Source organism: Triticum dicoccoides, chromosome 3B (genome assembly GCF_002162155.2).
Source record: "Triticum dicoccoides isolate Atlit2015 ecotype Zavitan chromosome 3B, WEW_v2.0, whole genome shotgun sequence".
Lineage (NCBI taxonomy): Eukaryota > Viridiplantae > Streptophyta > Magnoliopsida > Poales > Poaceae > Triticum > Triticum dicoccoides.
This window is the reverse complement of record NC_041385.1, coordinates 753,377,208-753,393,955: the sequence shown is the minus strand read 5'-3', so window position 1 is coordinate 753,393,955 and position 16,748 is coordinate 753,377,208. Positions and strand designations below refer to the sequence as shown.

The 16,748-nt window shown below is 46.5% G+C and overlaps 2 protein-coding genes across 2 annotated transcripts in view; one reads left to right on the top strand and one right to left on the bottom strand.

Annotated features, from left to right (window-relative positions):
* LOC119282032 (jacalin-related lectin 9-like) overlaps positions 1-2,419 on the bottom strand; it is a 5,905-nt gene extending 3,486 nt beyond the window's left edge. The window contains exons 1-2 of the mRNA XM_037562398.1: positions 2,024-2,419; positions 1,662-1,857 (exon numbers count right to left, since the gene is read on the bottom strand). Of these exons, the coding sequence (XP_037418295.1) occupies positions 1,662-1,857; positions 2,024-2,331 (504 nt within the window). The 5' untranslated portion in view covers positions 2,332-2,419. The remainder of the gene's footprint in view (positions 1-1,661; positions 1,858-2,023) is intronic.
* A 2,357-nt stretch (positions 2,420-4,776) lies between these two features.
* LOC119278275 lies at positions 4,777-12,237 on the top strand. The gene is made up of 16 exons (XM_037559638.1): positions 4,777-4,933; positions 5,094-5,277; positions 5,352-5,604; positions 5,763-5,985; positions 6,080-6,200; positions 8,682-8,846; positions 9,061-9,438; positions 9,576-9,596; positions 9,685-9,758; positions 9,853-9,907; positions 10,188-10,254; positions 10,351-10,682; positions 10,825-10,956; positions 11,043-11,191; positions 11,495-11,587; positions 11,895-12,237. Exons 2-16 carry the CDS (start codon positions 5,119-5,121, stop codon positions 11,989-11,991), a joined length of 2,319 nt encoding a protein of 772 aa, XP_037415535.1. The 5' UTR covers positions 4,777-4,933; positions 5,094-5,118; the 3' UTR covers positions 11,992-12,237.
* The last annotated feature ends 4,511 nt before the right edge of the window (positions 12,238-16,748 follow it).

Here is a 16,748-nt window from a genome sequence, read left to right as displayed (position 1 = left end):
ATGCGGTCGCATGTCTCGCACATGCCCTTGGACGGGCCTGAAAGTCGGCAGTATGAATTCACCCCATGGCTGGGTGGCGGGGCGACCGTTGGTCTGACCGGCTCGGGCCCATCCCGGATCTGGCGACTGCGGACGGCGCGGGGGGTGGCGGCGGCCCGGCGTGGCCGTCGATCTGGATGCGGTGGTGCCGGTGGCTCTTCGCTAGCCTGCCGGAGTTCCAAGGGTAACATCGTCTCCGACTCGATCTGGTCCGGTTCGTGCTAGCCCCGGTCCAGGGAGACTGCTCGTCATCTCCCAGTTCTGGCTGCATGGATCTGGGGGCGGCGACTGGATCCTTTCGGTCTAGTCTCCGACAGAGAAGGCGGCGATCCGTGCACAAGAAGCTGGATGGAGTTCTTCGAACAGATCTGGGTGAAAACCTGCTCTTGGCTAGATGTCAAAGCCGGCGATGGTGGCGCTCTAGTTGTTCCCTTCTTGAAGGCATCGCCGTGGAGAAGTTCTAGACCACTATCTGCTACCTCCGGGGGAAACCATAGATCGGTAGATTGGAAGACGGCGGCGCGCTTGTGTCGTTTCCCCCTTGGGGACGTCATTCTTGGAGGTGTACACGGGCTCGAGGGACCAGTGGACGACATCCTTGGTGGAGCGGTGCTTCATCCTACACATTGATGGCGACGGATCTTGATGGTGTGGCGCCCTGGAGATTAGACGTCTGATGTGCCACGATGGACTTGCGCAGAAGGACGGTTGTCTGGCGTCATGGTGGCGTCGATGACAGAGAGGCCTGGCATGATCGATACGTCAGTTTCTGCTCTGAAGACGGATCGAAGAAAGACGGTGGTGTCGGGCCTTGCAGGGTGCGCATGTGGTGCCTGCAGTGAGTTGCGGACCGGTGTGTGACCTAGTCTCAGTATGTGGCTAGGCTGGGGCATCCGGCGTTAAATGTTAGGCTTTGGTGCGATGTCTGTTTGGTATTAGGCTCAGACATTCGGCACCCCTTCATCAAGGGGATAGGAGTAGAAACAGGTGTTGCCTGGATTGGACGGTGGCTTTAGGCGTACTGATGTATTACTTTGTAAGGTCTTTGTGAATAATTAAGAAAATGGCTGCATGCATCGTCCAGATGCAGAGGCCGGGGTACATCCTCCTTTTAACAAAATGCTAGCGTTGAGCCACCGACATTATTTGCATCTCTTGTACATTCTTTGCATAAAAGGCAGCGGAAAATGTATACTAACCATGCTAGGGTCATTTCTAAAATAATATAACCTCCTACTCAATATGGTCTTGTAAAAGTTATCATTTTTAGGCAAGAGCACAATCAAACTTGTAAAATCTAACAGTTAAAATCATTAAAATAGTCAAATTTTTGGAAATTTAACAATGAATGTATTTACAAATATTTTGGTCAGAAATTTGGAAGTAATGTGTATGAACTTATCTCAAAAAATCTTGAGAATATATTGTTCTTTTGGACTTATAAATATGTTGTAATAGAAATTAAGTGTCCAAGTGATACTTGGAGACCATATTGATGTCAAAAAATGTTAGTTTCTAAAGAAAGTGAATAGTCCAATGAACATTTAGGTGTATATTAAATTTCTCATAATTAAAAGCTAGCTAGAGTAAAAGAAGGCACTGGATGAATTGATCTCACTCACTGGTTTTGGAAAGGCGAGGCACAAAACACGGATGTGAAGCTCCCTGAAACAAGAAGCGTGATCTCTCCCGAACATTTTGTGAGCAACAACACCTTGTGCAAAGGCAAACTCTCCGGTCCCACCGGTGATCGCCCATTCACCATCTGGACTGCTAGCCTTCGAAGTTCCGAGCACCTGAAGGCTGGATCCCTTGAACCTAAGTATCGCACAAGATTAATGAGAAGGCTAAGAATATGCATGCATGGAGAATTAAAAGATCAATGGGTGTTGAATTAAGAATATGCGGGCAATATCAACAATGGGGAAAAAGCTTCAGTACAATTTTTTAAAGAGTATACAAAATAGAAAAGATGTTGACAAACCTCTCGTCGGTAAAAATTATGACGAAAGAGTGAAAATAGTCTGCTTCGTCGATAGCGGTCCCGAAATGGAGGCCTCGGCCACGGGCAACAATGTCTGCGTCGTGGCCGGGGCCATCCCGTATAGGCCAGTCATTTATAGTGCTGAGACCGCACTGATTGGGGAGCCCTAAGTTTGTCATAATTTGCTGGTTCTGTCGAGGGCCTTTGCTCCATTGCTGGAATATGTACAAGTGCAACCGAAGCTCCTTTTGCTCGATGATTTGCTGAAGAGGAATGCTTTGGAAATAGGAAGGGTTCTTGGAGGCCATGGCTTCAGGGTATGGGGAAGCTACCTACCAAGCCAGGCCTCTCGTGTCCTTGCGTTGGAGGTGGAAGAGGGAGCCGCAGTGGTGAAGAAGGCAGGGGATGCGATGTATCTGTCACAATTTTCTCCATAAAAATAAGGATGATGTTCAGTTTGGCTGCCTGTACTTGTCAATTGTTATCCGTTCACCAACTATATGCTTCGAGGTAGCCATATTCAAAATGTACTTTGATTTAAAGCGGGCAAGATCCTGTTTGGTGGTTCCCTGATTTTTTATATAAATATAATCACAGTTTCTGAAAAAAAGACATACGCTTCGGTAATTATGGGGCACATCATCATGGCTCACCTGGAATATTTCTTTGCCTAGAAAGTACAGTACTATATTGAGACGGGAGGCAGTGCTTCTGTGTGCGTGATCTGTGGTGCGATTTGCTTTCTATAAAGCAGGATAAAAAGGCCTCGTCTCTACAAAAAATTTATTGAGTCTCGATGCTCACGAGTCACACGTGTGAGCATAGTGTTGGTAATCAATTACTCCTTGATCTCTCTGTTCCAAAATAAGTTTGTCAACTTCGTACTAACTTTAGTGTTAGTACAGAGTTGTGCTAGAGTTGAGACAGTTATTTGGGGGCCGAGGAAGTACTTACTCCATTTCAAAATCCTTGAAGTTCTAGTTTTGTTTTGCCCTATGTTAAAAAATATTAGTTTGGCCAAGTATATATAAACAATCTATCAAAATAATAATGTTAATAGTTTTACAATATCAAATACGACAAATCTAATGAAGATAATTTGGTATTGTAAGTGCTACTATTTTTATTGATTTGTTCGAGCTTTAATTTTTTTGACTTAGAACAAAGCTACAACTTCAGATTTAAGATGGAAACAACCACTCGTCAAGCCCATGGATTCATCCCCCTATGTCTGCTGGTCCGGTGGTTGGTACCAGGCAGGGGAATCTTGATGCCTCAACCCGACTAGGAGATAGGTTAGTGTTTTAGTCCTCGCAGATTCCTGTTGAGATGGATTCGACGAGGCTCTAATCCTCCTCGAGTTTATCCATCTAGACAGATTCGATGGGGCTCTGGCGTAGATTCATAACGACTCTTCAGAGCGGCAAGGTTAAGGTTTCTCGTTGTCAATACGTGACTATTAATGCCAGGTGCTTCGGATCGATTCAAGGCAGCTCTGGGAAGCTGGTCCCTGGGGCATGTGAACGGAGATTTCCTAATTGTCTTTGACAATGTTAGGCAGGCTCTTCTTTAGAAAGGGGGGTGGAATCATTTTCTTTTTTAATACACGAATCAAATCAGATTTGATGTATTCAAGAAGGACTCTCATCTCTTTCCTCGGTTTGGTGGAGCATTAAAGAATGCCGGACCAACAGAAAGCATCTCAGTGATTCGGAGCTTTCCAAAAAGAAAGAAAAAGATTGTGTAGATAATAATGCGGTTCAGTACGTCACACATAGACATGTCCATCGTGAACTAAATCGTAAGCAAACACTCATCTAGCTTTTCTGTTTGAAGTTTGAGCAAACAATCATTTAGGTAATGTAAGATCTCGCATAATAATAATTAATTGTACAGCGGGTGGGTTGGGTTCGGCTCAAGGTGCAGGGATCACCGCACCGATTATTGTGCAGGCCCAATCGCTGCATGCCACGTGTTCTTGTAGGCCGAATTTAATTAATGCTTTTCTTCAACTAGTTCGACGTTTGCTGTTCTACAAAAATAAATTCGATATTTATTGTTTCTCTTCCCTACTCTGTTGGACATCTAAGTACAACTCCGTTGCAACTAAATCTCCATTGCCCATCGACTACAGCGAATGCATTATGAAGGACCGTGTGAGGATCACGGCGAGGATGTCCTTGCTAACCCGCTCGCTGTCCTCTGCAAGACGATCCTGCCGGCGGATGATCAGAAGTTGCCCATGGTTGACTGTAGTCGGGTGCGACGAGAAAACAACCTGATGAAGTGATGATCCATTTGATTGATAACGTCAAAGAGTGTGTGCCAGGTTAACAGCCTGCACGAGTGCCTGCATGGGCTGCATGCCCCTGAGCACATGACCATCGAAGAAATACAACATTGTAGCCATGAATGGTTGGGGTGACTATGTGCAAGGCCGGCGGAGTTCGTCTTAATCGGAGTACGTCACCGTGCGCTACCAATTGTTTCGTCGAGCGTTAAAGAGCATGAGATTGCACGGAGCGTGAAACTGTACGGAGCATCAATAGTTCAGGACGAAAGGGTTAGTTGAAGGATGAAATCATTAATTGATTTGTTAATTATTAGGCCTACAAGCATACGTGGCAGCCACTGATTGGGCCTGCACAATAAAAGGTGCGGTGACCCCTGCACCCGAGCCGAACCCGGGTGGGTTAGTTGTTTGGAAGCAGATGCAGATCTGTCTCCTCCATTTGATAGTTTCGTTAGACGGCCCGTCCGTCTCCCAGCTTCGGATAACATCGATCTGATACTCGTCTTCATCACTAGCTGCACAGCCGGGCTTCTCCAGGCAAATTCTGCTTCTTTCTTTACTGAGAGAGAAGGGAAGAAGAGTTACTGTACATTTTGTGCAGTGGTAGCAGCCTCCAGGTAATTCCCGTTTTCTCTTCCCTAGAGAAGATAGTTTTTCTTCTGTTTGAAGAACAGAAGAGCAATCACCGACCTATAATCATGTTTTGTATGAAATGAAAACGTTCTCGCACTCTTGTTTCAAGGGAACCTGTGGCCTCAAGAGCTGCTCTTGTTTCAGGGGTACTATGGTTATCTAATCGGTAATGGATCGCCAAGCTAGTGCGCGAATCGACCTGGAGTGTATGCTGTTGGATGAAACCAAAGAGCCAAGAGCTCTGCCGCTGCCACTCCTTGAAGACATCACAAAGAGTTTCTCCGCTGACCATGAAATTGGACGTGGCGGATTCGCGGTGGTTTATCAGGTAAGGAAATTCAAAACTGCCCCGGTCTTACTTGCAGTTAATCTAAGAAGTGGCAAGGCATGCTTGGACTACAGGGAATCCTTGACAATGGCATGGTCGCTGTGAAGAAGCTGTCCAACACGTATTTGTATGAGAATAAATTCCAGACGGAGATTCAATGTCTGATGAAGGTGAAGCACAGAAATGTCGTACGGTTTTTGGGATATTGTTGCGACACACAAGGGCAAGTAGCAACGTATGAAGGAAATTTTGTCATGGCTGACATACAAGAAAGATTACTCTGCTTTGAATTTCTACCAAAGAGGGATCTTTCTAACTATATCTCCGGTAGGGCCACGATTTTCCTTGCTAAAAGATTATTTGGTTCATGAACACTTGACACTTCTACACACAATTACATTCCATGTCATTTACTAACTATAGTTTTAATATCAAGGACTCTATTCCAGATACGAAACCACCTTTCTCATGTCCAATTTATGTAGATGCGTCCAGTGGACTTGAATGGAGAGATCGCTACAAAATAATAAAAGGAATCTGCGAAGGACTGAATTACCTTCACGGAAATGGTATTGTTCACCTTGATCTTAAGCCAGCAAATATCCTCATGGATGCTAAAATGGTGCCGAAAATTGGTGACTTTGGCATATCGAGGTGCTTTCAGGAAGAGCAAACCCGCACTATTGCTACAACATTTGCTGGAAGCCTGTAAGCTAGCTAAGCTACTTGAAAACTCAGCCTTTCTTGCCAATGATGAGTTATATGCACTATCTCTGCACATTAATTGATCTTGCTCATGCAGTGGATATCTAGCACCAGAATTCAGCGACCACATAATTACACATAAATATGACTTGTACAGTCTTGGAGTAATAATCACGGAGATACTGACAGGAGAAAAAGGTTATAGTGATGTTGAGGAAGTAAGGACAATGGGCAATCCCCAGATAAACGCTTTGTTTTATATAATTACATGTGCTTTTATTGTGACTAATGCCATTTTCAAGAATAAATTTTGTACTATTTAGACACTAAACTACTCCCTCCGTCCCATAATATAACAGCGTTGTGTAGTGTAAAAAACGCTCTTATATTATAGGACAGAGGGAGTATATTGCTTGATCAATTCCAACTATGAAACCTTCCACGCCATGGCGCTAACTTCTAAATTCAGTGCAAATAAGCCTCTAAAATGGTTCCTTTATAGCAATGACTTGGCAAACCACAGGCTCCTTCAGCATCTCAGCCATGGACACAAACCAGGGGTTCCTTCCGAATCTCAGCCATGGACATACACTTCCCTTCATTTGAAAAGTCCGTCCAAGTGCTAAACAAGAACGCTGTAGAAAACTAATTAGCATTAGTGTAGCTTGGGTTAGATTGGATAATTGACATAAATTGTACGGACATATAGGCCAAGTTAGGAAGTGAACCCACCCCTACCTCCAACTGAACAAAAAATAATAATACTTGGCTATTTTGTTCTTTCCTTATGGAAGATGGGAGAAACAAAATGAAGGTTTGAGAGTTTATCAAGTTTTGTGATGAGATACTTTTTAACACGTGAGCTACAGAAAAAGATAAATCAGTGGATTTTAATAGTGAACAGTGCATGTTCCTGATGAGATACTTTAACATGTGGGCGACAAACGAAAAAACAAATTTGTAGGTTTTTAGCCTCTAAGAATGTGTTTTTTTAGCTCACACGTTAAAAGGGTTTTTAGAATACATCCCTATGTATATGTGGGATTGTTTTCAGAAGTTGTTGAAACTTGAAACTTTAAAATTTGAATTCCAAATTTATCAAAAAAACGGGGGCTCCATGCAGCCCGAGCTCCAAAACACCCTACTCACATAATATAATATACCTACCTACTCAGTTTTTTAATCTTATAAATGATGTTGTATTTTAAATATTAACGGTCAGGGCTTAATTGATTACAGCTGGTAAAGACGATGCATGTAGTGTCTCTCTGTCGAGGGCGGTGCTTAGAATTCTTTCAACCTCTCTTGATGAAAATCCTGATCTGACCTTTACAATGTGTTTGGCTGTTTAAGGGAAAGGGATTGGGAGTTTATGAGAGGGAGTTGGCTGGGGATTAGGCTTGGGAAGTGGACTATTAGTCCTAATCCCACGTTTGGTGTGGGGTGGGAATTATATGTGGGAATAATTCTAATGAACAATTGAGAAAGAAGGGGACACGCAAATGTAGAAACAAAATCCGTAACATGTGAAGGCAAAAAAGAGAGTAGAAAGGGGAAATAGTTCTGCATCGGTCTGTGAAGGAAAGATAAACGAATCAAACTTTTTACGTAGCAAAATCAGATGGGCTACACCCTGCTGGGTGCCCCTCTTCACTACCGGACTCGCGGTCTATGCCTACGGCCAAGGGCCGTCGGCATAGGCCCCCAAGCCGTCGGCATAGGTCTATGCCTACGGCTGCCGTCGGCATAGACCCGTCGGCGTAGATGCCGTCAGCGTAGTCTTGTCAGACCGTCGGCATAGTAAAGCCGTCGGCATAGGGGCCTATGCCGACGGCCTGGCGTCAGCCGTCGGCATAGTATAGCCGTCGGCAGTCTTTTTCGTCTGACGGCAACGGACGGCGCCGTCAAAAACGGGGACGAATCATGCAAGGCCACGTGGCAGGGCTATGCCTACGTGGCATCAGATGTGCTCGTGCTTGGCATGGCATCTGCAGATTAATAAGCAGTTACCGAAAAAGGCTTTCGCCCCGCTTTATATTATAAAGCAATTAGTAAGCAGTTAGCGTTGGCCGATTTATTTGGAGGGAAAATGATGTCGCTGCAAGTATTTAGGTAGGATTTCCGTGGAGTTTTTCCTTTTCCCCTGCGGGAGGTGGGCCAACAAATCTGTAACAATTTTCTTCTAGGCGTCAACTCCCATTCCTTCGCGGAATTACCAGGGGCCCCCAGGGAAGAGATCGATGGGAGTTGGGCCTCCTAATTCCCCTTCCCCTTCCCTTGTTAATTCCCAAGTCCATGAACCAATCAAGAGATTTTTAGTCCCAACCATCTTAAACTCCCATTCCCTAGCTCCAACTCCCCCCAAACAAACAGGCTGTTAGTGGATGGATGACAATGAAGATGTTGGCACGCTGTTCCATTGTTGAAGGCCTGCTTTGGACGACCTTTCTCGATGCCTGGTGTTGTTCAAAAACTATGAGGTTAGAGTTGAAAATTATTGTTGCAGACCCGCATGACAAGAAGCCATCATGTTTTCTTTCTCTTTTCTCTCTTTATGTTCTTTTTTTAATGTGTGCATCCTCAACATCCCTTTGATGTAGTGTTGTTACCGAGGTCAGCTGTCCTATGCATTATCTTGATGCATTAATAAAAAAATATCTTTATAAAAGAAATGCTAATTCATAATTGCAAATTTGCAGGTACTTGAAAGGTGGAGCGATAGGTTAGAGAAATCACAGAGACAACAAGTAAGAGTATGCACTGAGATATCATTACAGTGCACTGAACGCAATCCTAAGAGAAGGCCAACTAGTACACAATATGTAATTGATAGGCTTACTGAAACAGAAAGCGCGGGAACAATGGTATGTTTAAAATTTGAGCTTCTGTGTTTTCCTTTACTTTTGTTGTTGGTTGCTCTTGCTTGTAGCTTTTGGATGAGGTCAAGTTAGTTATGAAAACGAAAAATATTTACCTTGTTATAGAATTCCTTGACCAAATTTGATACATCCATATGGAGTATCCACCAAGAAGTTGACTATACAAATTCGTTTGACAACATGAGTTGTTGTTCCGCAGGAGCTACTTGACGTCTACCTTGTCGAGCTTCGCTTCCCTGTCGAACCCAACACAGATGAACACGCAGTATTCAGGCTTGTGATTAAGAGCATCAAGCCTTGGCGTTGCTTCGCAAGTCTCCCACTATATGGCATTGTGCCTCCCAAGTCCTCTACTTACACTCTCGTTGTTACAGAGCAACAGCAAGAGAGGCTACCAGAAGAAATGGAGTACGATCTAATCCTGCAGAGCAATCTGTCAGGGGATAAAAGCATCCCTACTTTGAGAGACCAATCTAAGTATGATAAGTTTTTCGACGAAGCTAAAGAGTCAGGGAATGCAGTGCGTGAGGTGATGCTGAAAGCTGTTTTTGCTTCACAAGGACAGACAACATCAGAGGTCAGTCATTTTCTAATCAATATTTACCATTCGAAAAAGATGTAATGTCCGTTTCTGCACATGATCTTTTTGTTATCTTCCATTTCATGCATTTTCTTTACTGATCGTATTAATTGGTACTACGTACGATGTAGCAGACAATCTCAAGAAGACTAAAGGTACGGAGTTCTCTTTTCGGCTGCATACATCTCCAATTTTGGACTTGTTTTTTCTTTCTAATGTTGACCCTGTCTTCTGTTGGATCAGGATCAATGGATAATATCCCTGAAGAATACTCATGGCATGCTGTGCTCCCTTGATGCACAGCCCACCGAGCCATGGTGAGTGAATAGCATATATAATCTGGGCACCAGAATATTAATTCCCTCCGTTCAAATGAATGTGCATTATGATAAATATATTATTGTCACACAGCATTGTAACAAGTCATCAGCATGGAGATGTTTGCGTATGGAACTATGACCCGCAGGCAAGTTAATGCATTTTATCTTCTATATTAAATACTACCATGTACTTGCAGTAGTATCACACATATTATTTTTGCCGATTGCTGAAGTTTGTTGTCATCGAAGAAGGGTGATGTTTTTCCTTTTGGTGATACCGGATGCTACGGCTGTAACGATATATTTTTCCATGATGGTTTTCCGATTACCGTTGTCAAATGCATATCACATAAAAGCTCAATTTGTATTAGCAAATGAAAACTTGGTCTGCATTCAACTGACGCTGTCATTTGTATTTATCGGCAGAGACGGACGGATTCATTTAATGTCTCAAAGGAGTCAATCATGCCCTCTTACTCATTGTCGAATAAAGGCATGCCTATATTTCTGGCTCCTCTGTTTACCAAGTTCCCTAATTTCCATCATCATATACTGCATGCTAATACGACGATCACTCTTCTCAATACAGTTCATTCTGTTAAGGTTATCTCAAGAAAGAAATGGTTTGTGGCTGGGACATCTGATGGTGTGATCCATGTGTACAATTACGACAACAAAATACAAAAACTCAGGAGTTTCAGAGCCGCCAGTGATTGCTTCATCACATCAATGGCCGTCCATCCAACCCGCCCATATGTATTGTCATCGGCTCATTGTGATATGAAGCTCTGGGACTGGGACAACGGCTGGGAGTGCACACAATCATTCATGCAAGAACACTCCGATACTATACAGCAAGTCGCATTTAACCCAGTGGACTCCAATATGTTTGCAAGTGCTTCAGATGATCAAACAGTAAAGGTATATATGGGTTTCTCCTTTTTGCCAACCGATCAGTTTGGCTACAATAGCTTAGTTGTTGGAATGTGCACCGTATGATAGAGGGACTTGGAGAATAATAATTCGAAAACTTTTAATTGCAATTCGTATACTTGATGTTCAGGTTTGGAGCGTCGATTCTCCCGAATCAAAATATACTTTGTCTGGGCATCAGGACAAAGTGAACTGTCTCGATTTCTTCAAATCTAATGATCGACAATATTTGATTACTGGCTCTGACGACCACACCGCTAAGGTATGCCATTATCATTGACAAATACAATGATATCGTACAAGCGTAACGTTGCTAATAATAGTGCATGCGCTTTTGTTGTCTAACAGATATGGGACATGGAGGAAAAGGCTTGTGTTCATACGATGCAAGCTTTCATATCTCCGGTAATTTCTGTCATGGCCTTTCCCGATAGCTCATATCTAATTACAGGTTCAAGAGATGGCTCTCTTCATTTCTGGAGCTCCGCTGAATTCAGGTATCATATTGGCTAGGCCTTTTTGAATTTAATCCTGAAAATGTGTCAATTAACATCCTCATAACTTAATATAGGTGCCTAGTTTGCACATATTAACTTTTTTCATCCGACTTTCGGGTCAGGTTCCACTGTCAAATAATACAGCATCCAAGAAACAAAAACAGGTTCAAACGTGCTTTTGCCATTTAACGCTTACACAACCCAAACCACACAAAACAAAAGAAATTTACCCTTATGAACCATATGTTTACTTTGCTCTCACCTCTGCTCCTTACTGATGTTTTTGGTTTTCTTTTTTGCAAGTGATTTCTGCATGGTTCCTAGGCTGGAGAGAATCGTTAACTTTGGCTCTGGTGGAGCTATTTGGGGTCTCGGACGTTTCATGGGGTCAAGAAGGTAACCCATTTCATGTTATTTGTTTATTTTGTTGACGGTCAACTGTTAGATCTCTGTCACATAGTAAAACACAATAGACTTTTGGCAAGCAGGCAAAAAAAAAAGAGTGAATTTGTAGACTAATCCACTGGCTAAGTTCATATGAGATTTGACCAGGGCTTAAGAAAATTCTGATCGACTAAGGATTGGCGGTGTTGAGTGTTGACCTCTGCATCATATATACTTACACACTGCATTTTTGTAGGATGTGCCACGCCTTTTAACATCATTAGCATTTCTTGTGATGAAAAACGCATAATACTTTTAGGATTGTGATCGGACAAGAGTACACAGTGTCAATCATAGCCATTGACAATGAAGAAGAACCATTTGCTAGCGAGGACGGCAATGAAAACTCCATATGAGCGGCGCAACAGGAAAATGGACAACCTTCATGTGAACTGAGGTCAATCAACGACTTCTTAGCGGATGCACGCTTATGCGGTGAACTCTGGTTTCTGTATTTGATTTGGCACTGGATTTTAGTATTTGGCACAAATCCGAGGTTACATTTTGGTGAACCATATGTTGATGTGCAGTTGGATTTACTCAGGGATAATTTTGCTTTCTGTTCAGGAGAGGTGCTGACTCTGCCCACTGTCCGATAAAAGAGCACATTTAAGATGTTTCCACCTGTTTATTATGTTCAGTTTTCTGTTCAGTTTCATACCAGGTTCAGTTCAACAGGCACAAGAGACTTCAGCTAATTTGTAAATCCATCCTGACAAATCCCGTGCTATGCATTATCTAGGAACAATGGATATATAATATAGGTTCAGCTAATCAGTAAAGCGATACATAAAGTTCATACGGGAAAAGCATCCATACCTGGCCGCTATGCTCTCAAATTTGCATCCAGTTCAACCTGAACTTTAGCCACATTCTGAACACGACGACCGTGTGGCTCGTGGTCGTGGACGCGTCGTCGTCCACCAGGAGGGCGCCCCGCGCGCAGCTGTCGTAGGGGGTTGCCACACGCGTCGCATAGTTCAGGGAGTGGAGCCGTGGAGGTGGCGGGGGCCGCCGCCGGCAGCAGATGACGGCAGAAGCGGCCAGGAGCAGGGGCGCGCTGCCGGAGGAAGATGATGGCGGCCGCGGCCGGGAGAAGGGGCGCACAGCCGGCAACAGATGTGTCACACCTGCATCACCAGGAGATGATGCGGTGGACGAGTGATGGTGGGACCCCTCGGCCAGTTGGCATGGGCCCACCTGTAAGGCAAGGCGGACAAGTGGAGCGCAGCTATTTAGCCAGTTGTAGGCCAGTAGGCAGGGGATGCGATGTGTGCGATGTATCTCTGAACCTCTCCCACCTCATTTGTACCTCCTCCCTTGAAAAGAAACCTCTTCCCCAAGTCTTCTCATCCCCTTCCCCTCTTCGGTCCAATTCAGCGATGATGAGTTCATGACAGTTGGTAATCAGAGCTCAGGTTTTGCCAACCAAAATTTTTCTTAGTTGCCACTCATCCCTCTCGACCGAGCCGTAACATCCACTGCTGCGGGTGCGGCCTCGCTCCGGCGAGATCCGCTCGAAATCCCCAGCGGGGTTGGCCTGATTTGGAGCGTGTGCGACGGCGCCGCCCAGCAAACACTCGGCTCAAACTCACCACATCATCACCGCCATGACAGAGTCCACGGGAGAGCTCAAGACGATGCTGCAGGCGCTCCTGAAGCGCTTCGACGAGACCACGCTTGCGGGGGACAAGCATCGCGAGGCCCAGATCGCGTTCAACACGCAGGTCTCCGCAGATCTGGCGCACATCCGCAAGCAGCTGGACCTCACCCAAGCTGACGTCGACGAGGTGCGGCAGCAGCGCGAGCTACCACCTTCACCGTCCGCCGCCGAGCGCCACCGACCGATCGACGCTGACCACCACGACGGCGACACCCAGGCCTTCGCGGTGACGTCGTTGGAGCATGCCCGGGGGCCTCATCCTCAGGGCCCCGCCGTTCGCCTAGCCAACAACGGGCCGTCCCTGCTTCCTACGCGGCATCCTCTCCATCTCGCGGGTGTCGGGCAGCCCGCCGCGTTCATGGCGGGCCGCGATGCACACCACGGACCGCGCGAGGAGTACACGGTCAAGCCGCCCAAGCACGATTTCCCGCACTTCGACGGCGACGCGCCCAGCCTCTGGCTCGACCGCTGCATCACCTACTTCGACCTGTACCGCATTCCGCCGCATAGTTGGATGACCATGGCCTCGCTCTACATCGATGGCCACATCGTGCACTGGTACCAGGCGTACCGGCAGACACACCGCTCGCCGACCTGGGACGAGTTTACCGCGCCCATCATCAGCGAATTCGCACCAGATGAATTCAAAGTGGAGATGCATAAACTGCTACAGCTTCGCCAAACCGGCACCGTCTCCGAGTACAGGACGACATTCTAGGCTCACATGTACCACCTGCTCGCCCTCGACGCGTCGCTCAACCCCAAGTTGTTCATCACGCAGTTCCTGCTCGGCTTGCGTGATGATCTGCGGGCTACAGTCCGTCTCCAGGAGCCGTCCAGCATCACACACGCGGCGGTGTTGGCCAGGATCGTGGAAGAGGAAGCGGGCACACAACGTGCTCGACCGCAAATCATTCCTGCGGGACCACCACCACCACCGCCGCTGATACCGCTTCCTCCTCAGGTTGTTGGGGCGCCACGGCCAGGCGGTGTTGCCGCGCCCAACGACGACCTGTCACGCGAGCGGCAACTTCAAGAGCACCGACGCGCCAACGGGCTGTGCTTCAAGTGCGGCGATTGTTACTCCCGCGATCATCGATGCAAGCCAGCCACTCAACTGCTCACAATTCAAGTCGGCGATTGTGGAGAAGTTCTCGGCGATGATGCGGTTCATGCCCTGGACCTGCTCAACGCGCCGGCGGAGCAAGATCCCGCGCTTGAGTGCTGCGTGCTCTCCACGCACGCAGTTGCCGGTACAGAGTCGCCATGCACCATCCGTCTGCGCGCGCTCGTCGGCAATCAAGTCATGTTGCTCTTGGTGGACTCAGGGAGCATGCACAGCTTTGTCTCCAAGGCATTCGCCGAGCGAGTGCACGCAGCATCTGTGCCAGTGCCCGCGGTGGAGGTCCGTGTGGCCAACAACGAGCGCATGACCTGCAACAGCATGGTGCAGGGGCTGAACTGGTGGATTCAGGGGCACACTTTCACCACCGATATGCGGCAACTAGACTTGGGCACTTACAACGGCGTGCTCGGCATGGACTGGCTGGAGCAGTTCAGCCCGATGAGTTGTCACTGGCTCGAGAAGACACTAACCTTTGAGCACCACGGCACCATGATCACCCTGCAAGGTGTTCGACCCAAGCAGAACGACAAGATGGAAGAAATCGAGCCTGAGCAATTGCGCAAATTGCAAGCATGCAATGACATTTGGTACATGGCAGTCCTCGATTTGTCCAGTGCACCGGAGCCGCAAGCTACGAAGGTGCCACCCAGCGTGTAGAGCGTCCTGATGGACTTCGCCGACGTGTTCGACGATCCCAAGGGCTTGCCTTCTCATCACCGCTATGATCACGCCATCACCTTGGTCGACGACGCGCGCCCCGCCAACTCACGCACCTATCGCTACTCGCCGCTGCAGAAAGACAAGATCGAGCGTCAGGTCCAGGAGATGCTCCAGTCCGGCGTCATCGAGCACAGTATGAGTCCCTTCGCCGCGCCCGTGCTGCTCGTCAACAAAAAGGACGGCACATGGCGCTTTTGTGTCGATTATCGCCGGCTCAATGACGCCACGGTCAAGAACAAGTTTCCCCTGCCCATTGTGGATGAACTGCTCGACGAGTTGGCTGGAGCGGCCTTCTTTTCCAAGCTGGACCTCCGCGCTGGTTATCACCAGATACGCATGCGCGCTGGCGACGAGGAGAAGACAGCGTTCAAGATCCACCATGGCCACTTCCACTTCAAAGTCATGCCATTCGGGCTGACGAATGCCCCGGTAACCTTCCAGTGCCTCATGAATGCAATCTTTGCCAAGTACGTTCATAAGTTTGTAATCATATTCCTTGATGACATCTTGATCTTCAACGAAACCTTGGAAGAGCACCTAGAGCATCTTCGCCTCGTCCTCACCCTGCTCCGGGAGCACCAGCTGTACGCCAAGGTGTCCAAGTGCTTGTTTGCCTAGGACAGCATCTCCTACCTCGGCCACGTCATATCCAAGGATGGCGTCGCCACGGACCCCGAGAAGATGCAAGCTATGGTGGCATGGCCTACCCCAACCAACGCGATCGAGCTTCACGGCTTCCTCGGCCTCACCGGCTACTATCGCAAGTTCATCGTGCACTACGGCATGCTATGTCTTGAGCTTGCGTTGGTTTTCCTCGAAGAGGAGAGGGTGATCCAGCAAGTGTAGCGTAAGTATTTCCCTCAGTTTTGAGAACCAAGGTATCAATCCAGTAGGAGGCTCCTCAAAAGTCCCACGCACCTACACAAACAAACTGAGAACTCGCAACCAACGCAATAAAGGGGTTGTCAATCCCTTCACGGCCACTTGCGAAAGTGAGATCTAATAAAGGTAGTATGATAAGATAAATATATTTTTGGTATTTTATAATATAGATGCAAAAAGTAAAGAAGCAAATAAAAGTAGATTGAAAGCAAATATGATAAGAGATAGACCCGGGGGCCATAGGTTTCACTAGTGGCTTCTCTCAAGATAGCATAAGTATTACGGTGGGCGAACAAATTACTGTCGAGCAATTGATAAGAAAGCGCATAGTTATGAGATTATCTAGGCATGATCATGTATATAGGCATCACGTCCATAACAAGTAGACCGACTCCTGCCTGCATCTACTACTATTACTCCACACATCGACCGACTCCTGCCTCAATCTAGAGTATTAAGTTCATAAGAACAGAGTAACGCATTAAGCAAGATGACATGATGTAGAGGGATAAACTCATGCAATATGATATAAACCCCATCTTGTTATCCTCGATGGCAACAATACAATACGTGCCTTGCAACCCTTTCTGTCACTGGGTAAGGACACCGCAAGATTGAACCCAAAGCTAAGCACTTCTCCCATGGCAAGAAAGACCAATCTAGTAGGCCAAACCAAACTTATAATTCGAAGAGACTTGCAAAGATAACTCAATCATACATAA